The sequence below is a fragment of the Heterocephalus glaber genome, unplaced genomic scaffold (assembly GCF_053883595.1).
Source record: "Heterocephalus glaber isolate CG9 unplaced genomic scaffold, H.glaber_assembly_v1.0 deba00001141, whole genome shotgun sequence".
NCBI lineage: Eukaryota > Metazoa > Chordata > Mammalia > Rodentia > Bathyergidae > Heterocephalus > Heterocephalus glaber.
This window is the reverse complement of record NW_028258201.1, coordinates 878,777-896,960: the sequence shown is the minus strand read 5'-3', so window position 1 is coordinate 896,960 and position 18,184 is coordinate 878,777. Positions and strand designations below refer to the sequence as shown.

At 53.6% G+C, this 18,184-nt stretch overlaps 2 protein-coding genes across 3 annotated transcripts; both read right to left on the bottom strand.

Annotated features, from left to right (window-relative positions):
* Positions 1-756: 756 nt before the first annotated feature.
* Positions 757-3,953, bottom strand: Tnf (tumor necrosis factor). Of its 2 annotated transcripts, none has more exons than XM_013072788.3 (4): positions 3,650-3,953; positions 3,044-3,095; positions 2,816-2,863; positions 757-2,548 (listed from the first exon to the last, which is right to left on the bottom strand). In XM_013072788.3, the coding sequence occupies exons 1-4, from the start codon at positions 3,833-3,835 to the stop codon at positions 2,130-2,132; spliced, it is 705 nt and encodes a 234-aa protein (XP_012928242.1). In that variant the 5' UTR covers positions 3,836-3,953; the 3' UTR covers positions 757-2,129. The 2 variants fall into 2 exon arrangements, with proteins under 2 accessions (XP_012928242.1, XP_021115779.1); XM_021260120.2 differs by having other exon boundaries at positions 758-2,548; positions 3,044-3,092.
* A 1,486-nt stretch (positions 3,954-5,439) lies between these two features.
* Positions 5,440-6,488, bottom strand: Lta (lymphotoxin alpha). Its single transcript, XM_004847018.3, has 3 exons — positions 6,388-6,488; positions 6,214-6,304; positions 5,440-6,040 (listed from the first exon to the last, which is right to left on the bottom strand). The coding sequence occupies exons 1-3, from the start codon at positions 6,484-6,486 to the stop codon at positions 5,622-5,624; spliced, it is 609 nt and encodes a 202-aa protein (XP_004847075.1). The 5' UTR covers positions 6,487-6,488; the 3' UTR covers positions 5,440-5,621.
* Between the last annotated feature and the right edge of the window lie 11,696 nt (positions 6,489-18,184).

The window sequence follows — 18,184 nt, the reverse complement described above, 5'->3', positions numbered from 1 at the left end:
GACCTTTTAGCCAGAATTCCCCGACTCCTGTTTTTTCTTTCCTCTTGGTCATTTTCCATAACTTGACTCCCACCCTTCCTTGGCTATCAATTCCCACTGGCCCATGCTGCGTTTGGAGTTGACCCCAGTCTCCCTTCCCAACTTCAGGAGTCCCTGTGCCGATGCCCATAACCTTGAATAAAACCTTCTTCATGATGTTTTATCAAGTACCATGGAGCCGCTGAGGTGGTTGGTTTGTTTTTTTGTGGTGTTGAGGATTAAACCCAGGGGCTTGTACTTGGCTTTGACTAATTTTTTCTTCTTTTTTTTTTGTTTTTGGTACCGGGGATCGAACTCGGGTCCTTGCGCTTGCGAGGCAGGCGGCAGAACCACTGAGCTAAATCCCCGGCCCAAATGAGAATTTTTTGTTTGTTTGTTTGTTTTTTGGTACCGGAGATTGAACTCGGGACCTTGCGCTTGTGAGGCAGGCGCCAGAACCACTGAGCTAAACCCCCAGCAATTTTTTCTTTAACAGGGATGCTTTTTTCTTTCCAACTTACTGCCTCACACCTCTGCCCTCATCTGTCTCTTAAAAAGATAAGTGAGATCAAGATGATAAGTGGGTCCAGTCACCCATATCTTATTCCTTGAGGTTTTTGGGGTTTTATTTGTTTTTGCCATGCTGGGGCTAGAACCCAGGGTGTTACATGTGTTAAACAAGTGCTCTTCCACTGAGCTACAGCCCCCATTCTTTGTTTTTTCATTTTCTTTTTTGTTTTTTTGTTTGTTTGTTTTTTCATTTTCTTTAGTCTCTTGAGGTTCACCCACTGAGAGGAAAGGACACAGACAGCTGGCAGCAGGATGAGGAAGTAGGCAGAGTTCCCTCAGTGCCCACCATGCCAAGTGCTCAGCTGGACTCAAGAGGAGGCTGGGCCTCCTCCCTCCTGGGCCCAGGTGTGGTGGCATCCTGTCCACCTCAGCAGCTGAGGTTGACTGGTTCGGTAGCACAGTCAGGACAGGGTTGGGGGCGGTAGTGGCTGGGATCCAGTGATCTGTAGTCCAGACACCTGAGTCTCTGGAAGTCCCTTGGCTGTGATTCAGGTACCTGAGAATGTGGCTCCTCCCGGCTCCCCCAAGCCACAGCAACAGCCGGAAAGAGCTGCAGTACTTTCCCAGCAGGGACTTGGAATTCCCACAGCGGGAAGTTCCCGGGGCCGAGGGAAAGGTAATTAGGTTCTGGCTCCTGTTTCCTGGTGGAGGGGGCCTACTGGACTGTGTTAGGAAGGGAACCCTGGGCTCCACAAGACTAAGTGTGTGGGCTCCCACCCTCAGGGAGAGAGATGCAGAATGAAGTCTATGCAAGAGAACAAACAGGTTTCTTTCTAAGCAATCTTTATTTCTCGCCACTGACCAGTAGGGCGATTACAGACAACTCCCCTGGGGAGCAGAGTTTCAGCGATGCAGCAACAGTTGGTCACCAAATCAGCATTATTAAGACACTGGGTTAGATAAATATTTTGTTTTAAAGAAAAGCAAAAGAAGGCACAGAGGCCGGGAGGCCAGAGGGGAACACCCTATAGGTCATTCCGTTTTCACAGAAAACATGTCCGGCCCAAGGCTGCTCCTATGGTGGGCCCCCGGATACTCTGAACTTCCAAATAAATACATTCATCAGTAAATAAATAAATAATAAATAAATAATAAATACAAGTACAATCATAAATAGAGAGGCTTGGCCCTGTGGAGGGGGTTGGGATCCATAGCTCGGGGAAGATTCTGGAAACATTTGGAGGAAGGAAGGCCTGCGGTTCACTCACGTCAAGCTCTAGGTGAGGTCTCCCCAGGGGTGTCCCAAGCCAAAGGCTTCCTGATCCTCACATTCCAGATGTCCCCAATTGGATTCAGAGATCCAAACCGGAAGCCCCCGTTTGAATTCTTGATGGTGGTTAGTGAGCATCCCATCGTCCACACCACACATCCCCGCACCCTGGGTTTCTGAGTGGTGGCATTGTTCAAAGTTCCAAGCTTGGAGTTTGGCCCTGAGCCCCTAATTCCCTTTCGGAGCCAGAAGAGGATGAGGAGACCTGAAGGAGTGAATAACAACAGGGACTGTGGTGGGGGCGGAAGGGGTGGACAGACATCTGTCCTTCTCACAGGGCAATGGCCCCGAAGTAGATCTGCCCGGACTCCGCGAAGTCAAGATAGTCGGGCAGATTGACCTCGGCACTGAGGCGGTCTCCCTTCTGCAGCTGGAAGACCCCTCCCAGGTAGACGGGCTCATACCAGGGCTTGAGCTCAGCCCCCTCTGGGGTCTCCTTCTGGCAGGGACTCTTGATGGCAGACAGGAGGTTGACCTTGTCCTGGTAGGAGATGGCTAGGCGGCTGACAGTATGGGTGAGGAGGACGTAGGAGGGGCAGCCTTGGCCCTTGAAGAGGACCTGGGAGTAGACGAGGTACAGCCCGTCCGAAGGCACCACCAGCTGGTTGTCCGTTAGATCCATGCCATTGGCCAAGAGGGCATTGGCACGCTTGCTCAGCCACTCCAGCTTCTCCTGTCCTTGTTGGTTTGCTGGAGGGAGGGGAAGTGAGTCAGTGTGGCCCTGCTGGTTCACTCTCCGCATCCTGGCCCTTAAGTTCTGCCCACCACTTCCGGTTTCTTCTGTCTTCCCACACCCCATGGGGCTGAGTCCCCCTTACGGTCTCCCTGTTCCTCTACCCTCCCCTGGCAACCCTTGCACTCTGTCTGCAAGACCCACTATTCCCAGCCCAGCGCAGGCCCACATCCTGTTGCTCTGCATCCCATCTGCTCCTCCATCCCAAGGCTCAGAGAACTTACCTACAACATGAGCAACAGGCTTGTCATTCCCGCTTTGAGAAGCTGATCCTGTGGAGAACAGAGGAGAGAAAAAGTTGAGATCCTTAAACTTCCCAGCAAATATCTGCTTTGACTTCCATTTCTTCTCCCCCAAAACCCAAAACCCTAAATTTCCCCGACTCCTTCCGTCCCATGACCACCCACCCCATCCAAACCCAGATTTAGGAGAGAGACTTTGGAGAAACTTACTGAGCGCGAGTGTCTGGGCCAGGGGCCTGAAGGGCAGGCTGCTCAGGAGCTGCTGGGGAGAAGGAGGTTAGCATCCCAGGAGAAGCAGCTGGCTGCACCCGGCTTGGCCTCTCTGCCACCTGTTCTGTCTCTCCATTCATCCACTCATCTGTCTGTTCAACACCTCTTCCACTAACTGCCCGAACCCTAGGCGTGGCCCAGACAAATTCTTCACTTCTCTTATCTCTCTTTTCAGGTCTCTCCTTATCTCTCTTTCCCTCAACTCTTTCCTCATCTTTCCCTCAACTGTCTTATCTCCTGCATCTCTGTCTCACCATCTTTACCACCTGTGTCTCCCCATCTCTCCCCACACCTCACATCTCCCTCCACATCTGTGCCTGTCTTCCTGCGCATTCATTCATGCACGCACTCATAGTGAGCACGTGTCGATATCCCGCCCCTGTCTCTCTCCCTCAACCCTCTCCACACCTCTTCCCGCCTCCTCACCTGACTCCATGGTTTTCCTCCCCAGCCCTCCCTGCCAGCACCTCTTTCCCTGGCCCCATCTCTGTAGCCCCCTTTCTCCCCCTTTTCCATCCGTCAGAGTGAAGGGTGTCAGGGACTCACCTCTCCCCGCTGGGGGCCGATCACCCCGAAGTGCAGCAGGCAGAAGAGCGTGGTGGCTCCTGCCACGAGCAGGAAGGAGAAGAAGCTGAGGCACCAGCACCGCCCGGAGCCCTGGGGGCCCCCTGCCTTCTGGAGGGGCTCCTCCCCAGCGAGCTCCACGTCCCGGATCATGCTTTCTGTGCTCATGGCGTCCTTTGCAGAGAGGGCTGCGGTGTCAGGGTGGGTGTGAGAGGGGCAGAACCCGCCTGTCTGGGTTGTCTGGGCTTTTTCCAGAGGGGTCTGGAGGTGCTTCTCTCCCTCCCGGCTGGTCCCTGGTGTCTGGCTGCTGTGCAGACAGCTGCCTTTATAGCCCCAGGCAGGAGGAGGGCGGGGAAAGGCTCTCATTCAACCAGCGGAAAACTTCCTTGGTGGAGAAACCCATGAGCTCATCTGCAGGAAGTGGTAGTGGGCCCTACACCTTCGGGCTCGGTTTCTTCTCCATCACGGGGGCGGGGGTTTGGAAAGTTGGGGACACCCAGGCATCAAGGATCCTCCTCACCTCCCCACTGGTTTCTGAGGGGAGCTTCCTGGGCAGTTGCCACTGTGTATGTTGGACCCTGGAAGTGGGACCCCATTCCCCCTCCCTCCCAATGCTGACTCTCTGCTTCTTTGGGGTACCAGGTCTGTGTTCTGCTTCCCTCTGATTTCCAGACAGGACTCACAGGAGGATAATAGGGGAAGGGCATCAGAAAGTGGCGTCTTTGAGGGGAGACCACAGGGCGGGGAGGCAGGCCCTAGCTGGGTCCCCGGGGCAGGAGCTGGGGACAGGGCAGCCTGTGACTGGCAGCATACTCGGGGCCTCTGGCAGGCTGAGGGGAGAAGCCTGGGACAGCCCCAGAGGGAGTGAAATCAGCCCTGGAGATTCAGGGACCCACGGGGCCAGCCTTCTGCTTTCATTTTGACCTGGGCCTCACACTGCTGCTTTCAGTCTTGGCTTCCAAGGAACTCTGAGGGCCCTGTTGTTTTCATGAAGCCACCGCTTCTCAGGGCCCTGTCATAGGGCCATGCTTCCTCAGACAGACACCGTGTCCCATACCCTGTGGCTCTGGAGGCGTCTCAGGGGCCTGTGTCTTCCGGAGTGCTTTGTACACCGCCACTCTTCACCCTTCTTTGGGGACGCATCTGCCCTGAAGCCCCTTGGAACCCCCCTCACCCACAGTCTGCACATGTGGCCATAGCTAGCCGAGGCCTTAGCCCCATTTCCCCTTTGCCTCCCATCCTGTCCCTGCAGCAGTCAGGCTGCCTGGGCTCTGAGTTGGCCCTGTATCAGCTCCTCGGGCCCCTTAGATCCTTGTTCTCCCCACAGCCCCTCCGTTCCTTAGAGACTTGGAAAATTCTCTCCCGCCCCAGACAGACAGTCACAGCAGACAGTGTTTCAGAGAGAAGCGGTTTATTGGGCTTCATCCGGGGCGCAGATGGCTCCTTGTGGTGTTGAGTGAAGCAGTGGCTGACTCTCAGAGCCTTCTGCTTCCTTCTAGAGCCCCCGGCCCTCAGACCTAGTTCTCACTCTCTCTGGGCGCGGATGGCCTTCTCAGTCTTTGACTCTGGGGCCTCTCTCTATGCTCCATAAATAAATAACTTAGAACTTCCCTTCATAAATAGTCCCCCTTCCCTGACTCCAGCCCTCAGCCAAGCATCCCCATGCCTGCTCCTCCTCCATGGCAGGTCCAGGCCCCACCTAGACCAGCTGGGCAGACAAAAGCTCCCCTCTGGATTCTCAGCAGGGCACCCAGATGTTCTGGGAGGTGTGGTCCCCGGGAGGGCCTGGAATTCCTGCTGTAAAAGCTCCAGGTGGCTTGAGTCGGGGAGACTCGAGACTGTTGGGACGGGCAAAGGAGAGGTGGTGGTGACCCTTGAAATGGTCAGAATGGAGGCCAAGTGGTGAGAAGGACTTGAAACCAAAAATTATTTCCTTTTTGGAATTTTCCAAGTTCTACACAGCAAAAGCTCCAAAGAAGACAGTACTGGGGCTTAAGAGCAGGTGGTGGATGCCCTCTGTGTAGGTGAACAGCCGGTCCCCCTGTCTGAGCAGAAACACAGCTCCCTGGTACATGGAGCGCACCCAGGGGTCCTGTGGCCCTGGGCAGACAGACTTCTGGGACTTCTGGGTGCTGAGCAGAGTCAGAGGGGAGCCGTACTGAGAGGTGAGGAGCCTGACCTCGTGGGTCAGGTAGAGATAGTTGGGCGTGGACGTGAGAGAGCAGCTCAGCCCAGAGAAGACCACCTGGGAGTAGACAAAGTAGAGGCCACTGGCGGGGATCAGGAGAGAATCGTTGCTGAAAGAGAAGCCACGGAGGAAGGCCATGTCCCTGCCCACTCTCCAGCGCAGCGAGTCCCGTGTGCCGGAGTCTCCTGGGAAGAGCACAGGGGTTGGGGGGTCAAGGGTCTGGGTCAGAGGTCTCCACCCCCGGGTGGTGGAATGGGGTGGGGGTGGGCTGCCTCTGCGTTGGGGTAGGGAAGTGGGGGGCACTTGGGTCCCTGGGTGGGGGCTAGAGGAGAGCTGGGGAGGTCTGGTGCACATTTACCAATGAGGTGAGCAGCAGGTTTGAGGGGGCCGTAGGAGGGTTGGTTGACCATCCGGGCAGCTGAGGGCGGGAGGCCAGTGCCAGGGAGTCCCTAGGGCGGAAGAGAGTGGCCAAGTCCCCAGGGGTCCGGGTGGGGCTGGTCCCCCCAGCAGCCCCATTGCTCTACTGCCTCACCTGGGCCCCAGGCGGCAGCAGGGCCAGCAGCAGCCCCAGGAGGAAGAGGAGGGGGGCGCCACGCACCCTCGGGAGGTGGAGACGTCCAGGTGGTGACATGGGGAGAGAGACTGCGGGGAGAGAGAGGGCGTGTGGGGCGGGGCGCACAGCGGAAGACAGACCTCCACCAACCACCCTGGCAGATGGGGCTCAAAACAGAGAAGGGCCAGGCAGAGACGCAGGCAGGGAGGCCAAGGTGTGTTGGGGAGGCAGGAAGAGAGAGACAGGAGGGAGCAGAGAGGGATACCACAGGATCAGAGGGCCTGCAACAGGGACAGAGAGGCTGACAAGTGAAGAGGTACCGCTGGGGAACAAACCAAAACCAAACATACCAGGGCCCAGGCAGAGGCAGGCAGGGATCCGGGCCAGAGGAGCAGGAGGGGCTGGGCCCAGGTGGAGGGGCAGGCGCGCAGGACCGAGATTCGAGGCAGGCAGGGAGATGGGCAGGAGATTCTCACCTGCTCTGCAGGGCCCCTGGGCCCAGAGGGACGCTTGGGTCCCTTTATAGAGGAAGCGGCAGTGGCAGCGAGGCAGGCGGCGGGCGGGTTCTAGGTCGGGGCTGGGGCCTGGGGAAGCCCCCAGGGCTTAGAAGATGCTGCTGTTTCAGTCGAAGGCAGGAAAGGCTGAGGCCTAGGAGAGAACCGCAGCCTGGGGGCTCAGGCAACTGAGTTCTGGGAAAGGGAGTGGGCTCAGAGGCACCGTGGGCCGGGACAGCCAGGAGTGAGGTCAGGCCTAGGAGTTCCAGAGAAGGGACAGGCAATTCAGGGAGCTACTGGGGAGCAGCTGGGCTGTGGGCTGAAAGCGCAGTTCCCTGAAGAGCGCTCATTTATAACAGCTCTGCGCCCTTGGCTGACTGCAGGCTTCTCTCTGCCCATTTCCTTCTCCTGTACCGCCGGCCTTGTGTGTGCTTTTCAGGTCATCTGGCGGGCTGCAGATCTGCAGGTACAGCTCCTGGATGTGCACCCGCTGCCCTGGTGAAAACATTCCCGGAGCCCCTTCCCTCTGCAGACTGTCGAGGCTTGGCAGACGGTTCTTGGTCCCCTCAACCAGGGATGACACATGTACTCGCGTACACGAAGGGCTCACCCCATCCCTGAAGGATGCCATCCGCCCTGTGGCCCAACTGTGTCGACAGCCATGCTATATAATTTTGGGGGGAAAACCATTTCATAATTAAATTGTGGTTAGGGCTGTCTCAGGCCCAATGTCTCCTTGCCCGCGAGCCAGCTATGGCAGGCAGAGACAACTCCGTGTGCCTCCAGCCACAGCGGGGTGCCTCAATGGTCTCTGCATGCTGTGATGCTCCAGGGCAAGATTATATCAGCTGAAGACATCCTGGGTCTTTGAGAACCAAGTGGTAATAAAAAAAAGAGAGAGAAAAGTTTCTCCTGAGGAAAGGATCCACTCCTCATTAGCCTGCTATCTCATGTCACCTACTCTTGTAAGAATGCTTTGCTCACCTCACCTCCTCAGCAACCTAAGATGCTCATCAACACGGCTGATGCTCCTTCCGATTATCGTGTGCACTCAATAAATAGTGGCTAGCTCGGAGTGTCTGTCTTTCCCCACTCTGGTATTGACCTCCCACCCCGCCATGTACTTTGGAATTGTGTCTGTCTGTCTTCCTTTACCACTTGATGCAGATTGGAGGACTAATCGGCCTCTGATACACAGATCAGACTGTTACAACCCCAAATTCACACTCCAGGCTCCCAATATTCTCCACAGGGGAGCTTCGGAATTCCACACAGGAGGGCCCTAAGAGGAGTGACCCAGCGAAGTGGAGCCAGCCAAGGGCCTTGCCTTGAAATTGCGTTTGGAGAACCGGCACACTACTTTGGGGGCTGGAGGTGCAGCTCAATGGCAGCGAGAGGCGCTAGGTTCAACCTTCAGCACCACAAAAAATAAAAATAAAATCATTCAGGATTATTTTTCCTTCCCCTCCATCTTCTTTTCTTTGTTGTTGTTTTTTTGGTACCAGGGATTGAACCTGGTTCCTTGCGCTTGTGCAGCAGGGGGCGAAACCACTGAGCTAAATCCCCAGGCCTCCCCTCCATGTTTTTTGGCATTAGGGATTGAACCAGGGCCTTGCACATGTTGAGCATGCGCCTGACCACTGAGCCACACCCCCAGATGTTTCTCCTTTATCAGTGTGCAACTCAGCTCACTGAGCACGGCCTGCTGAGGGGCGTAGCCGATGGATGTGTCCATCTCTGTGACCATGTAGTGCTACCCATTTCCACACATCTTTGGGTCCCCAGAAGGTTCCCTGGTGGCCCCTCCAGTCAACACCCTCCAAAGACAACCAAGTTCTCCCTGACTGCTATCGACAAGGATTAGCTCTTCCTGCTTTTCAGTTTCATATAAATGAAATCATACAATATGCACCTGTTTGTGTTTGGCTTTTTTTCCCCCTCAACATTATATTTGTGAGATCATCCCCATGGTTGCCTGTATCAGCAGACTTTTTATTGTGATATAATATTCTCTTCCATCATTCTTACATTGGTGGGTAGACATTTGGTTGGCTTCTAATTTTGGTTGATGTGAAAAACATTGATATGAACATTCTTTGACATCAGTCAGTTTTCACTTAGCTTCTAAGTTACAGGTTTTAAAAAAGCAAAGTTTCTTTTGGTACTGGGAATTGAACTCAGGTCCTTGCACTTGCCAGGTAGGCGTAGCTCTGCTGAGCTACATCCCCGGCCCCAAAACACAAAGTTGGTTTTTTTTGGTACCGGGGACCAAGCTCCAGACCTCGTGCTTGTGAGACAGGCGTGGCACCACTGAGCTAAATCCCTGGCCCTAAAAAAGCAAAGTTTCTAAACATGATTTTATTCACTTTTTATAAGATCTAGATGCCATAATACCGGCTGGCTACTTCAAATAATAGCACAGCTGTCATTGCTGTTTTGATTCCACTTGGAGGGTTGCAGAGATGCTGGGACTAGTGGTGCAGAGTCTAAATCCCTCCCCTGCCCACTGGGCACACTGTTATTCTCAGAACAAGGTTCCTTAAGAGTTTTGGTGTCCTGTGACATGCAGATAATGTTCTGGGTGTGCATAAGCTATTCATCCTCTTTTTCTCCTCTATTTGAGGTCTTGTAATTTTGCCTGCCATGTTTTTTTTTTTTTTTTGGTACCGAGGATCAAACTCTGGTCCTTGTGCTTGCAGGGCAGGCGGTGGAACCACTGAGCTAAATCCCCAGCCCTCCTGCCATGTTTTACTAGTTTTATTAATTCTTTTTATTCTGTAGGGGCCAGACAATATGGTTCCTTTCCTCATCCCTCATAAGAAGCACAGCCCACACTCCTATAAAAGACAAGTTAACAAGAGAAAAACAAAAAATTTATTTAATCAAAGTTTTGTGGGTTTTTTGGTACTGGGGATTGAACTCGGGTCCTTAGGCTTGTGCAGCAGGCGGCGAAACCACTGAACTAAATCCCCGCCCTAATCAAAATTTTATGTAACAGAGGAGACTTCAGAAATGAAGACTCAAGACAGCCTGGTGGTGCATTTCTGAAATTCCAGCACTTGGGAGGCTGAGACAGGAAGACCACAAGCTTGAGTCCAGCCTGGGCTAGATATTGAAACTGTTTCAGAACAAACAAGCAAAACAAAGCAGAAATAAAGGCCCGAAGACCGAAGGAACACTGTCCACTGTATGTTCACACTAGATGAAGAATGAAAGGATGTGTAGAAATGTGATGAGACAACCAGGGCCTGACCCAGTGGAGTTAGTGGGAAAAATCAGCCGAGCCCATCTGTTCAGCTTCTTTGTAGCCTGTCTACGTGGCATTTTTTTCCTTCTGGGCATGCTGCAAGATCCCTCTGGATAGGGGGTCTTAGCCCTGCTCTCAGACGAGGTAGATCAGCGAGGATTTCTTTATGGCCAGCTGTTCCATGGGAAGGTGTGGGGTGGAATGGGTGTTGCAGTAATACTTCGAGGTTTTATTCAGTATTATTTCTATGCTGCAGTTTGTAGGAGCTGTCTCGGGGAAGAGGAATTCTAGTTCCTATAGAGCTTGCTTTGGGAGAGAAAAAGGGGCAAGAGACAGGAGGGCAGGAGAAGATCAGAGAGACCTGGGTTCGGAAGCTGCTTCTGAGGCCTCCCAAGTGCTTTAATCCAACATACCCGGATGCCAAGGGGCCACTCCTTGGAGGGCGCTGTTCTGAGTCCTGCAGGTCTCAGCCCTCCTGTCCAGCATTCCTTGTACCCCACAAACACTCACTGAGCACGAGTGCTTGGTGGACGAAAAGGGAGAGCTCGCTGGGTCCTTGACCGGGGCTCCTGGACACCCACAGGCAAGTGCGGAAGGCCTGGCCTTCACAGTGGGGGCAGGAGGGGTTCGGGTGGAGGAAGGAATGCGTGTAAAGCCAGAGGTGAGAAAGGGTCTGACTTGGGCCAGGATGTAGCTCAGTGGTTTCGCCAGCTGCTGTGCAAGCGCAAGGACCCGAGTTCGATCCCCGGTACCAAAAACAAAACAAAACGAAAGGGCCGGACCTGGGCGTCCCAGTGTGCAGCAGGCATGCGCGGAAGAGGTGGAGGCTCTGAAGCTGAGAGAGTGACTGGAGGGTTTAGGCCAAGAAAAGAAGCATGAACTCCATTCTGCGTGTGTGCAGCGCCACGGGTACTCTAGGGAGGGCCAGGATGTAGCTGGTGGGAAGAGCGCTTGTCTAGCACATATGAGACTCTGGGTTTCTTCTCCATCACTGAGGAAAAAAGAAAGAAAAAGAAGGAGAAGAAAAAAATTAAGTGAGAGAGGAACCCACTCAGACTGGACTGTTAGAACACTGAGTGGCTTTTTTTTTTAAAGGGCTGGGGATGTCCATGCGGTCAGTGCAAAGGCCTCGGGTTCAATCCCCAGTATCGCTAAATAAATAAACAAATATACCAAAAAAAGAGAAAAGAATGGATGGGCTGTGGCTCTTAGGGAGCAGGAGGGGAAAGCCCAAGCACAGAGACAGGAAGGAGGATTTAATAACAACCAGCAAGCAGATGGCAGGGCTGTGTACTTCTGGAGCAGCAGCAGGAGAATGGGGGCAAGTGTGCTTCTGGGCAAAATCTATAGGTCTCGGTGGCTGTCCAGATGTAATGGAAAAAAGCGAAAATGCCGCTCAAATTTCTTGACTTGGATCTTGCCTTCTTATGAGGGGGTAGAGACAGGGTCTCGCTATGCAGCCCAGGCTGGCCTCGAACTGGTGGCGCTCCTCCTGCCTCAGCCTCCCAAGTGCTCAGATCGCAGGCCTGCGCTGCCACGCCCGGCTCATTTGCTTTCTATTCTCACTGTCCCCGCTTTGTCACTTTTAGTTTCCCTTTTGGCCGCTGTTCCTTTCCTTGTCTCTGTATTCCTCTTCCCTGAGGGTCTTCCTTTCTTTCTGCTGCTTCGCTTCCTCTCTCATCATGTGAGCGGATGGATGGAAAGACCCTGGTGAAGCCACTGCACAGCAGAGAACAGCACTGCAGTGAAGGACGAGGCAGAGAGAAAAAGAGGGCACTGAGGTCAGAGGAGAATGGGACCCCGGGGGACAGAAAGGGGAAGGCAGTGACTCGGGGAGACAGGAGAGCCAGAGAGGAAGGAAGGGCGAGCCCTGCGCTGGGCCTCAGTGTCACGGGAGTCTGCCATGTGCTCTAGGGCGCTCCGAGATGAGTGGATCTGGGTTTCAATCTCAGTTTCAGGGTTGTGTGAAATTCAGTTTCGTGCGTGGAGGCGGCAGTTGGTCTGGGGCTTTCCCCGAGTGGGAGGGCTGAGGGCCAGGGTCTTGTACCGAACTCAGGGAGACACAGTTTCTACAGTGGTCTCTGTAGGGAAACCAGTGAAATCTGCAGGGCCCTGACTGAGGCCACAACAACATTAGCCTCAAACTTGATCCGGATTTAACCTCAGCCCAAATCATAACTCAAACTCAACCCCAATGGTAACCCCAACCTCAAATCTAAATATAGCCAATCAATAAATCCCCCAAATAAAAAGGTATACTCTAGACCAAACCAATCCTGTTTCTGGGGTTAATCTTGAAACCCACTGATCCCCATTCCTAACCCCAAACTTGAATCAGACTCTAAATGCAAGCTGTCTCAGCCGCGAACCTACAGCTGAACTGTGTGCTGCTTTAAATCCGTGTTCATCCATCGTCCCACTACTTAGGGAGCACCTGCTGCATGCCGGGCTGGTGACAGGCAGCAGGGACAGAGGGGCAAACAAGCGCGGCAAGGAGCTCACTTCTGCAGCGCGTATTCCAGTGAGGCCAAGCAGAGAAGAAATGAACCGGAGTCGGGGCTGAGCTCAGGGGCGGAGTGCTTGCCTCGCACCTGGGAGGTCCTGGGTTCAATCCCATCATAGCACGACACAAACCAACACAAACTGGGGAAGAAAGGGCTGGGGATTTAGCTCAGTGGTTCTGCTGCCTCGCAAGTGCAAGGTCCTGAGTTCGATCCCCAGTACCAAACAAAACAAAAACTGAAGAAGTTAGCAAGTAGTGGCTTGAGGAATGACATAGGGCGGCGTGCAGAGTGGCAGCGTCGACTGTTAGACACCAGTCAGTAAAGTTCTGAGAGGTCAAGGGGAATTGCGGCTGAGATCCAGGGGGCAGAACGAGTGACCAGGTGAGAGTCAGGGAGCAAAGCATTGCAGGCCAAAGGAAGAGCGATGTATGCAAAGGCAGGCCAGGGTGTGCACAGCCACAGCGGGGCACTGGAGAACAGAAAGGGCAGCTGGCTGCCACAGAAAGAGGGTAGGAGACAAGGGTGGAACAGGGCAGGAGCTAGATAGTGCAGGGCCATGTGAGGGGGCGAATCTCAGTTTTTATTCAACCAAGGGAGGTTGAGGGCGTTAGTGTGCATGTGTGTGTGCGTGTGTGCGTGTGTTTCCATTAGCTGTAGGATTCAGCAGCAAAAGCAGGGACACCTGTTGGGAAGCAGTCAGAGTCGTGCTGAAGAGAAGAGGGGCGCAGAGGAAGCACTGACTAGAGGCATCTGGGGGAACTGACGGGGCTGCAGGAGGGACGAGGCGGGACTCTGAGAGGAAGGGAGAACCCGCAGCTCGGTCGTGGATGTAAGTCTAAATGTTAGAATTGCAAGATGTCAGCCGGGCCCAGGCTTTGGGAGCTGTCTGTGTGAAGCTGGCATTAAAGCCAGAAACTGGAGGAGAAACCTCATCTTCCGCTTCTGCATTTCTCCCGCGATGCATCTTCCTTCCCGGGGTCCAGAAGCAGCAGCCTCCTGCTCCCAGAAACGAAACCCTCCGAGCCGTCTTGCTCTCCTGAATCCTCAGTGGGATTTAACCTCCCTGGATTCAGTTCTGTGCCCCACAAGGACCCTTCCTGCAATCTGTCCCAGTGAGCGTTCTAGGGAACTCCTCATAGATTCAAATCCTCCTCATCTTCAGGAGCCGCTCCCCCTCGGGGACTGTGAAACCTGGGAAACCCGGTTTTTCCCGAATGATGCAGCTGCTCTCTCTGGGGGAAGGCCGCCTTTCCTCCCGCCCCAGACTGGGAGAAGGAGCAGAGGGAGAGGTCAGCGCTCTCTCCTCTCCCCCTGCACCACTGCTCCTCTCTCCTCCCTCCTATGCTTTTGCATCTGCCACCCTCTTCCTGTCTCCACAACAGTTTTCTCCGGCAGGGCAGCATCTTAACGTGCACATCCAGCTCGGTTTTTCTGCATCTCTCATCCCCGACCACCATCTTTAATGATTTCAAAACCATGCAGATCTGACGAATGTTATGCTCTGTCTGGTTTTGTTTGGGTCCTGGGGATTAACCCAGGGCCTTTGCACTGAGCTACATTCCCAGTCCTTTTATGGAGACAGGGTCTCCCTAATTGGCCAGGCTGGCCTTGAACTTGAGATCCTCCTGCCTCAGCCTCCCGAGGGCTGCGATCACAGGTGTGCGCCACCGCACCCGGGTCCTTCCTTTCTGCTCAATCCTCCACTTGGTAGTCTTTACTGATCCTTTAATCTTTACTCTTTATCCCATTTCCTTTTTCTTTAGTATAATCTCCTCCAGTACAAAATATTTTTAAAGCCTGGCATAGTGGCACACTCAGGAGGCTGAGCCAGGAGGGTCGCCACAAGTTCAAGGCCAGCCTGAACACATAGTGAGACCCTGTCTCCCAAAAAAGGGGTGTATGTATATATATATATATATATTTTTTTTTTCAGTATCTTTTTCTCACTTACTGTCCTTTCATTTTACAAATATATTCCATTCATTTCTCGAAAATGGACCCCCAAACCCTGCCTGCACCTGTCTCCCCTGGAAGTCTACTCATTGCTCACCTCCCCGTGATGGCTCAAGACGTGCGACCCCTTGGCCGACCCTTTTCAGGAACTGGTAGAATTCTCCTCATCTGCCCGCTTCGGGGGCAGAACTCAGGGCTGATTCTTAGTTGCCTTCTGTGCTCACTACGCTGCCTCCTCCTTGACCCCCCCCCCCATTCCTCAACCTGTGCACAGTGATTTCTGTCCCTCTGTTAAACGGAAACTGTCTCTCAAATTTTGTAATCGTCTAGTTCCTAAACCGGAAGGTCCTTTCAACCTTCACCTATCAGACCTCTTATCTTTTTCAGTACTGGGAAATTGAACCTCAGGAGTGCTAAGTTATATCGCTAGTCCCTCCCTACTTTTTGACAGGATCTCACTAAGTTGCCCTGGTTGGCTTCAAACTTACAATCCTCCTGTCTCAGCCTCCCAATGGCTGGGCTGGGAAGCGTGCACAGCTGTGCCTGGCTCCTCAGACCTCTTGGCGGCCCCAGACACAGCCACCCAGTCTTCGCTTGCAGCCCTCGGCCCTGCTCTACTTGCAGGTCTGCTCCCCACCCCTCCTGTACTAGTTTCTCCCCCTTGCTCCCCGAGTGCTGGTCTCCATCGTCTCTCCTGACGGTTCCGTCCTCATGAAGTCTCGGTCTCTCCTGAGGAGGGAGTTTGCCCAGACTGGGGCTCCAGCTGTGCTTGACAGAAATTCCCGCGTGGCCCGCTCCCTCCAACCCAGCAGGCCTGCCCTGAGCTCTTGCTCACTCTAGGAGGTGCAGCTCCATCGTATCTGTAGCTGTTAACTGACATTTGTTTTTGCTACTTGTATGATGTTTGTGTCACTAGGCTGCAAGTTCTATGACAGAGGCTTCTCCATCTATACCCATTGTCTAGCAGTGCTCTGCGCTAATAGGGGCTTAGTACCCATTTACTGGTTGAATTCACATCCTTCTCACCATCTATGCCTTGCCCCCCTGGTTCAGGGCAGCACTACCTTTCCAATCCTCTAGTTCCAGATCTTGGAGTTATCTAAGACTTCTCTTTCTCTATTACATCGCCAGTCACAGGTCATGGCTTTGCATTGCCTCAAAGTTGATAAAATCTGTTCCCTTCTTTAACAACATTGGGGTTACTGGGTCTTGATAATTTGGTTTGTTTGGGTTTTTTTTTTTGGTACCAGGGATCAAACTCAGGACCCTGCACTTGCAAGGCAGGAGGTGGAACCACTGAGCTAAATCCCGGGCCCCATACTGGGACTTGAGTAGAAAGTACACGAGTCCGAGTCAGACGAGTTTATGGTAATTGCTGTGGCCTTAAGCAGGTTACCGCGTGTCTTGTTTTCTCATCTGAACAGATGTTGACAGTGTAGGGGCAGAAAGGCGTAATCCCTTTCCTTGTCCCTCATGAAGGTCATGGCCCACACTCCTGTAGCAAAAGACAAATTCAGAAGAGAAAACCATAACTAACTTATTTAGTCAAAGTTTTATGTGGCAGAGGAGTGTTCAGAAATGAAGACCCAAAGACCAGGGAAAACTTTTTTTTTTTAAGTACTGTAGCCTGGTCTTTGGGCATTTAACTACATTCCAAGCCTCTTTCCCTTTTTTTTTTGGTACCAGGGATCGAATTTGGGCCCTTGTGCTTTTGAGGTAGGCGGTGGAACCATTGAGCTAAATCCTGGTCTCCTTTTTCTGTTGTTTTGAGACAGGGTCTCACTATGTAGCTCTGACCAGCCTTGAGCTCACTGTGCAGCCCAGGCTGGCCTTGAACTCGAAGTGATCCTCCTGCCTCAGCCTCCTGAGTGCTGGGATCACAGGCCTGTGCCCCCACACCCGACCTTCCAAGCCCATTTTTATTTTTATTTTTAAAATTTTGAGACAGTGTCTTGCTAAGTTGCCCAGGCCCAGGCTGGCCTTGAACTTGTGATCTTCCTGCCTTAGCCTCCAGAGTAGCTGGGATTCCAGGTGTGCACCACCACACCCAGCAAAACTGTCCATTTTTATGCTTAGATTTGATGAAGAATGGAGAGGCATGTCCACGTGTGATTAGATGAACAGGGTATGATTAGCTAGTGGACAGACTGAGCGGGAAGACCCGCCAAGGCCTGGGCAGCTTCCTCTCAGTGTGGCATTCCTTCCTGGGGTATGGGGCAGAACTCTCTGGAATGAGTTCTGTGACCTACTTGCTAGCAAAGAATTACATCCCGGCCAGCTCTTACGGGAAAAGGTAGGGAGGGAGGTCAGAGCACTTCTAGGTTTTGTGGTGGGCTTGGTGAAAGAGGAGTTTTAGTTTTCATGGCTTTGAGGAAGAGGAGTTCTGGTTTCTGTGCCTTGCTTTGGAGGAGTAAGGTCGAGGAAGCCAGGTGGACAAGAGGAGCTCAGAGGGAGGCTCTTCTTGGGCCTCTGTCTCCTAATGGCAAAGCCCCCGGCGCGCCGAGGCACAGCACTTTGGGGCACCCTGTCCTGAGCCCCCGGTGGCAGGGCTGCCGAGGGCAGGCAAAGGGCTGTAACACGAGGCAGGCAACTGCACCTGGCTGTGCCTTCTTCTCTCTGACTCTCTCTCCAGGTGGCCCTGGGCTGCCACAGGATAAACCCCAACCTCGGCATTCTGTGGCCCTTTCTTCACCGAGTGCTCTCTCACCTGCTCCCCTCACCCCAGGGCTAGCTCGGCCTGCACACGCCCCATCTTCTGACTTCCCAGCTCTGCTCAAGGTCTACCCTCCAAGCCTTTCCTCCACCTCGCCCCTCCAGATGCTGCCTGTTTGCCAAGCCTGCTCACGACTGTCCCTCCCGGGAGCTGCCTCCCGTGTCCAGCGCGCCCTGTGGTCAGCATGTCTTCAACCAGCCCTCGAGCTACGGTCTGTCCCCTGGTGGGTCACAAACGTGAACCAGGGCTCCAGTGTGTCTTTGGGCTATGGGATGCTTCGCTGACCTGCACTGAACAGACTCCCTCTTGGATTCTTTTTCTAATTTAACCCAAACCTGTCCTTACCACCCACTGCCTGCCTCGCAAGCACAAGGTCCCGAGTTCGATCCCTAGTATCAAAAAACAAACAAACAAAAAGAACCAAACCTGTGCTCACCAATCCCCAGACCCACCCCACCCTCTTCCATCCCACCAGTCTCTCCCCAACCCTTCTCAAACTGGACCCTGATGCATCCTGCACTGAGCCCCAGCTCCTGGCTCAGCTTGAGGGGACGGAGACTGCACACTTCTCCCTCCCCAGAGTTGCACGGCAGGCACTGAGTCAGCCCTTGGGGATCCCTGGGCCCGGCCCCACTGCGGTGGACAGGATGCCTGCTGCCCGGTGCCGGGAGTCAGAGGAAGCCAAGGCCTCTAGGGCTCAGTATTTTTATCAGCCTAGGAAATGAGAGACATACGAGCGGAAATTGTGTGGTCAGAGAAAGTGAACAGCCTTTATCTCAGGGGAACCCCCATGAGGGCTGGGGGCCAGACATCAGGGAGGGGTTGAGAGGAGGGAGGCCCGGGGCCCAGGTATGTGGACTTATCT

Coding starts and splice junctions, on each gene's coding strand:
- Tnf (XM_013072788.3), bottom strand. CDS start 3,835: ATGAGCACAGAAAGCATGATCCGGGACGTGGAGCTCGCTGGGGAGGAG. Junction 3,096..3,649: donor TCGGCCCCCAGCGGGGAGAG/GTGAGTCCCTGA, acceptor CCTTCTCCCCAG/CAGCTCCTGAGCAGCCTGCC. Junction 2,549..2,815: donor GCCTGTTGCTCATGTTGTAG/GTAAGTTCTCTG, acceptor CCCTCCCTCCAG/CAAACCAACAAGGACAGGAG.
- Lta (XM_004847018.3), bottom strand. CDS start 6,486: ATGTCACCACCTGGACGTCTCCACCTCCCGAGGGTGCGTGGCGCCCCC. Junction 6,305..6,387: donor TGCTGCCGCCTGGGGCCCAG/GTGAGGCAGTAG, acceptor CTTCCGCCCTAG/GGACTCCCTGGCACTGGCCT. Junction 6,041..6,213: donor ACCTGCTGCTCACCTCATTG/GTAAATGTGCAC, acceptor TGCTCTTCCCAG/GAGACTCCGGCACACGGGAC.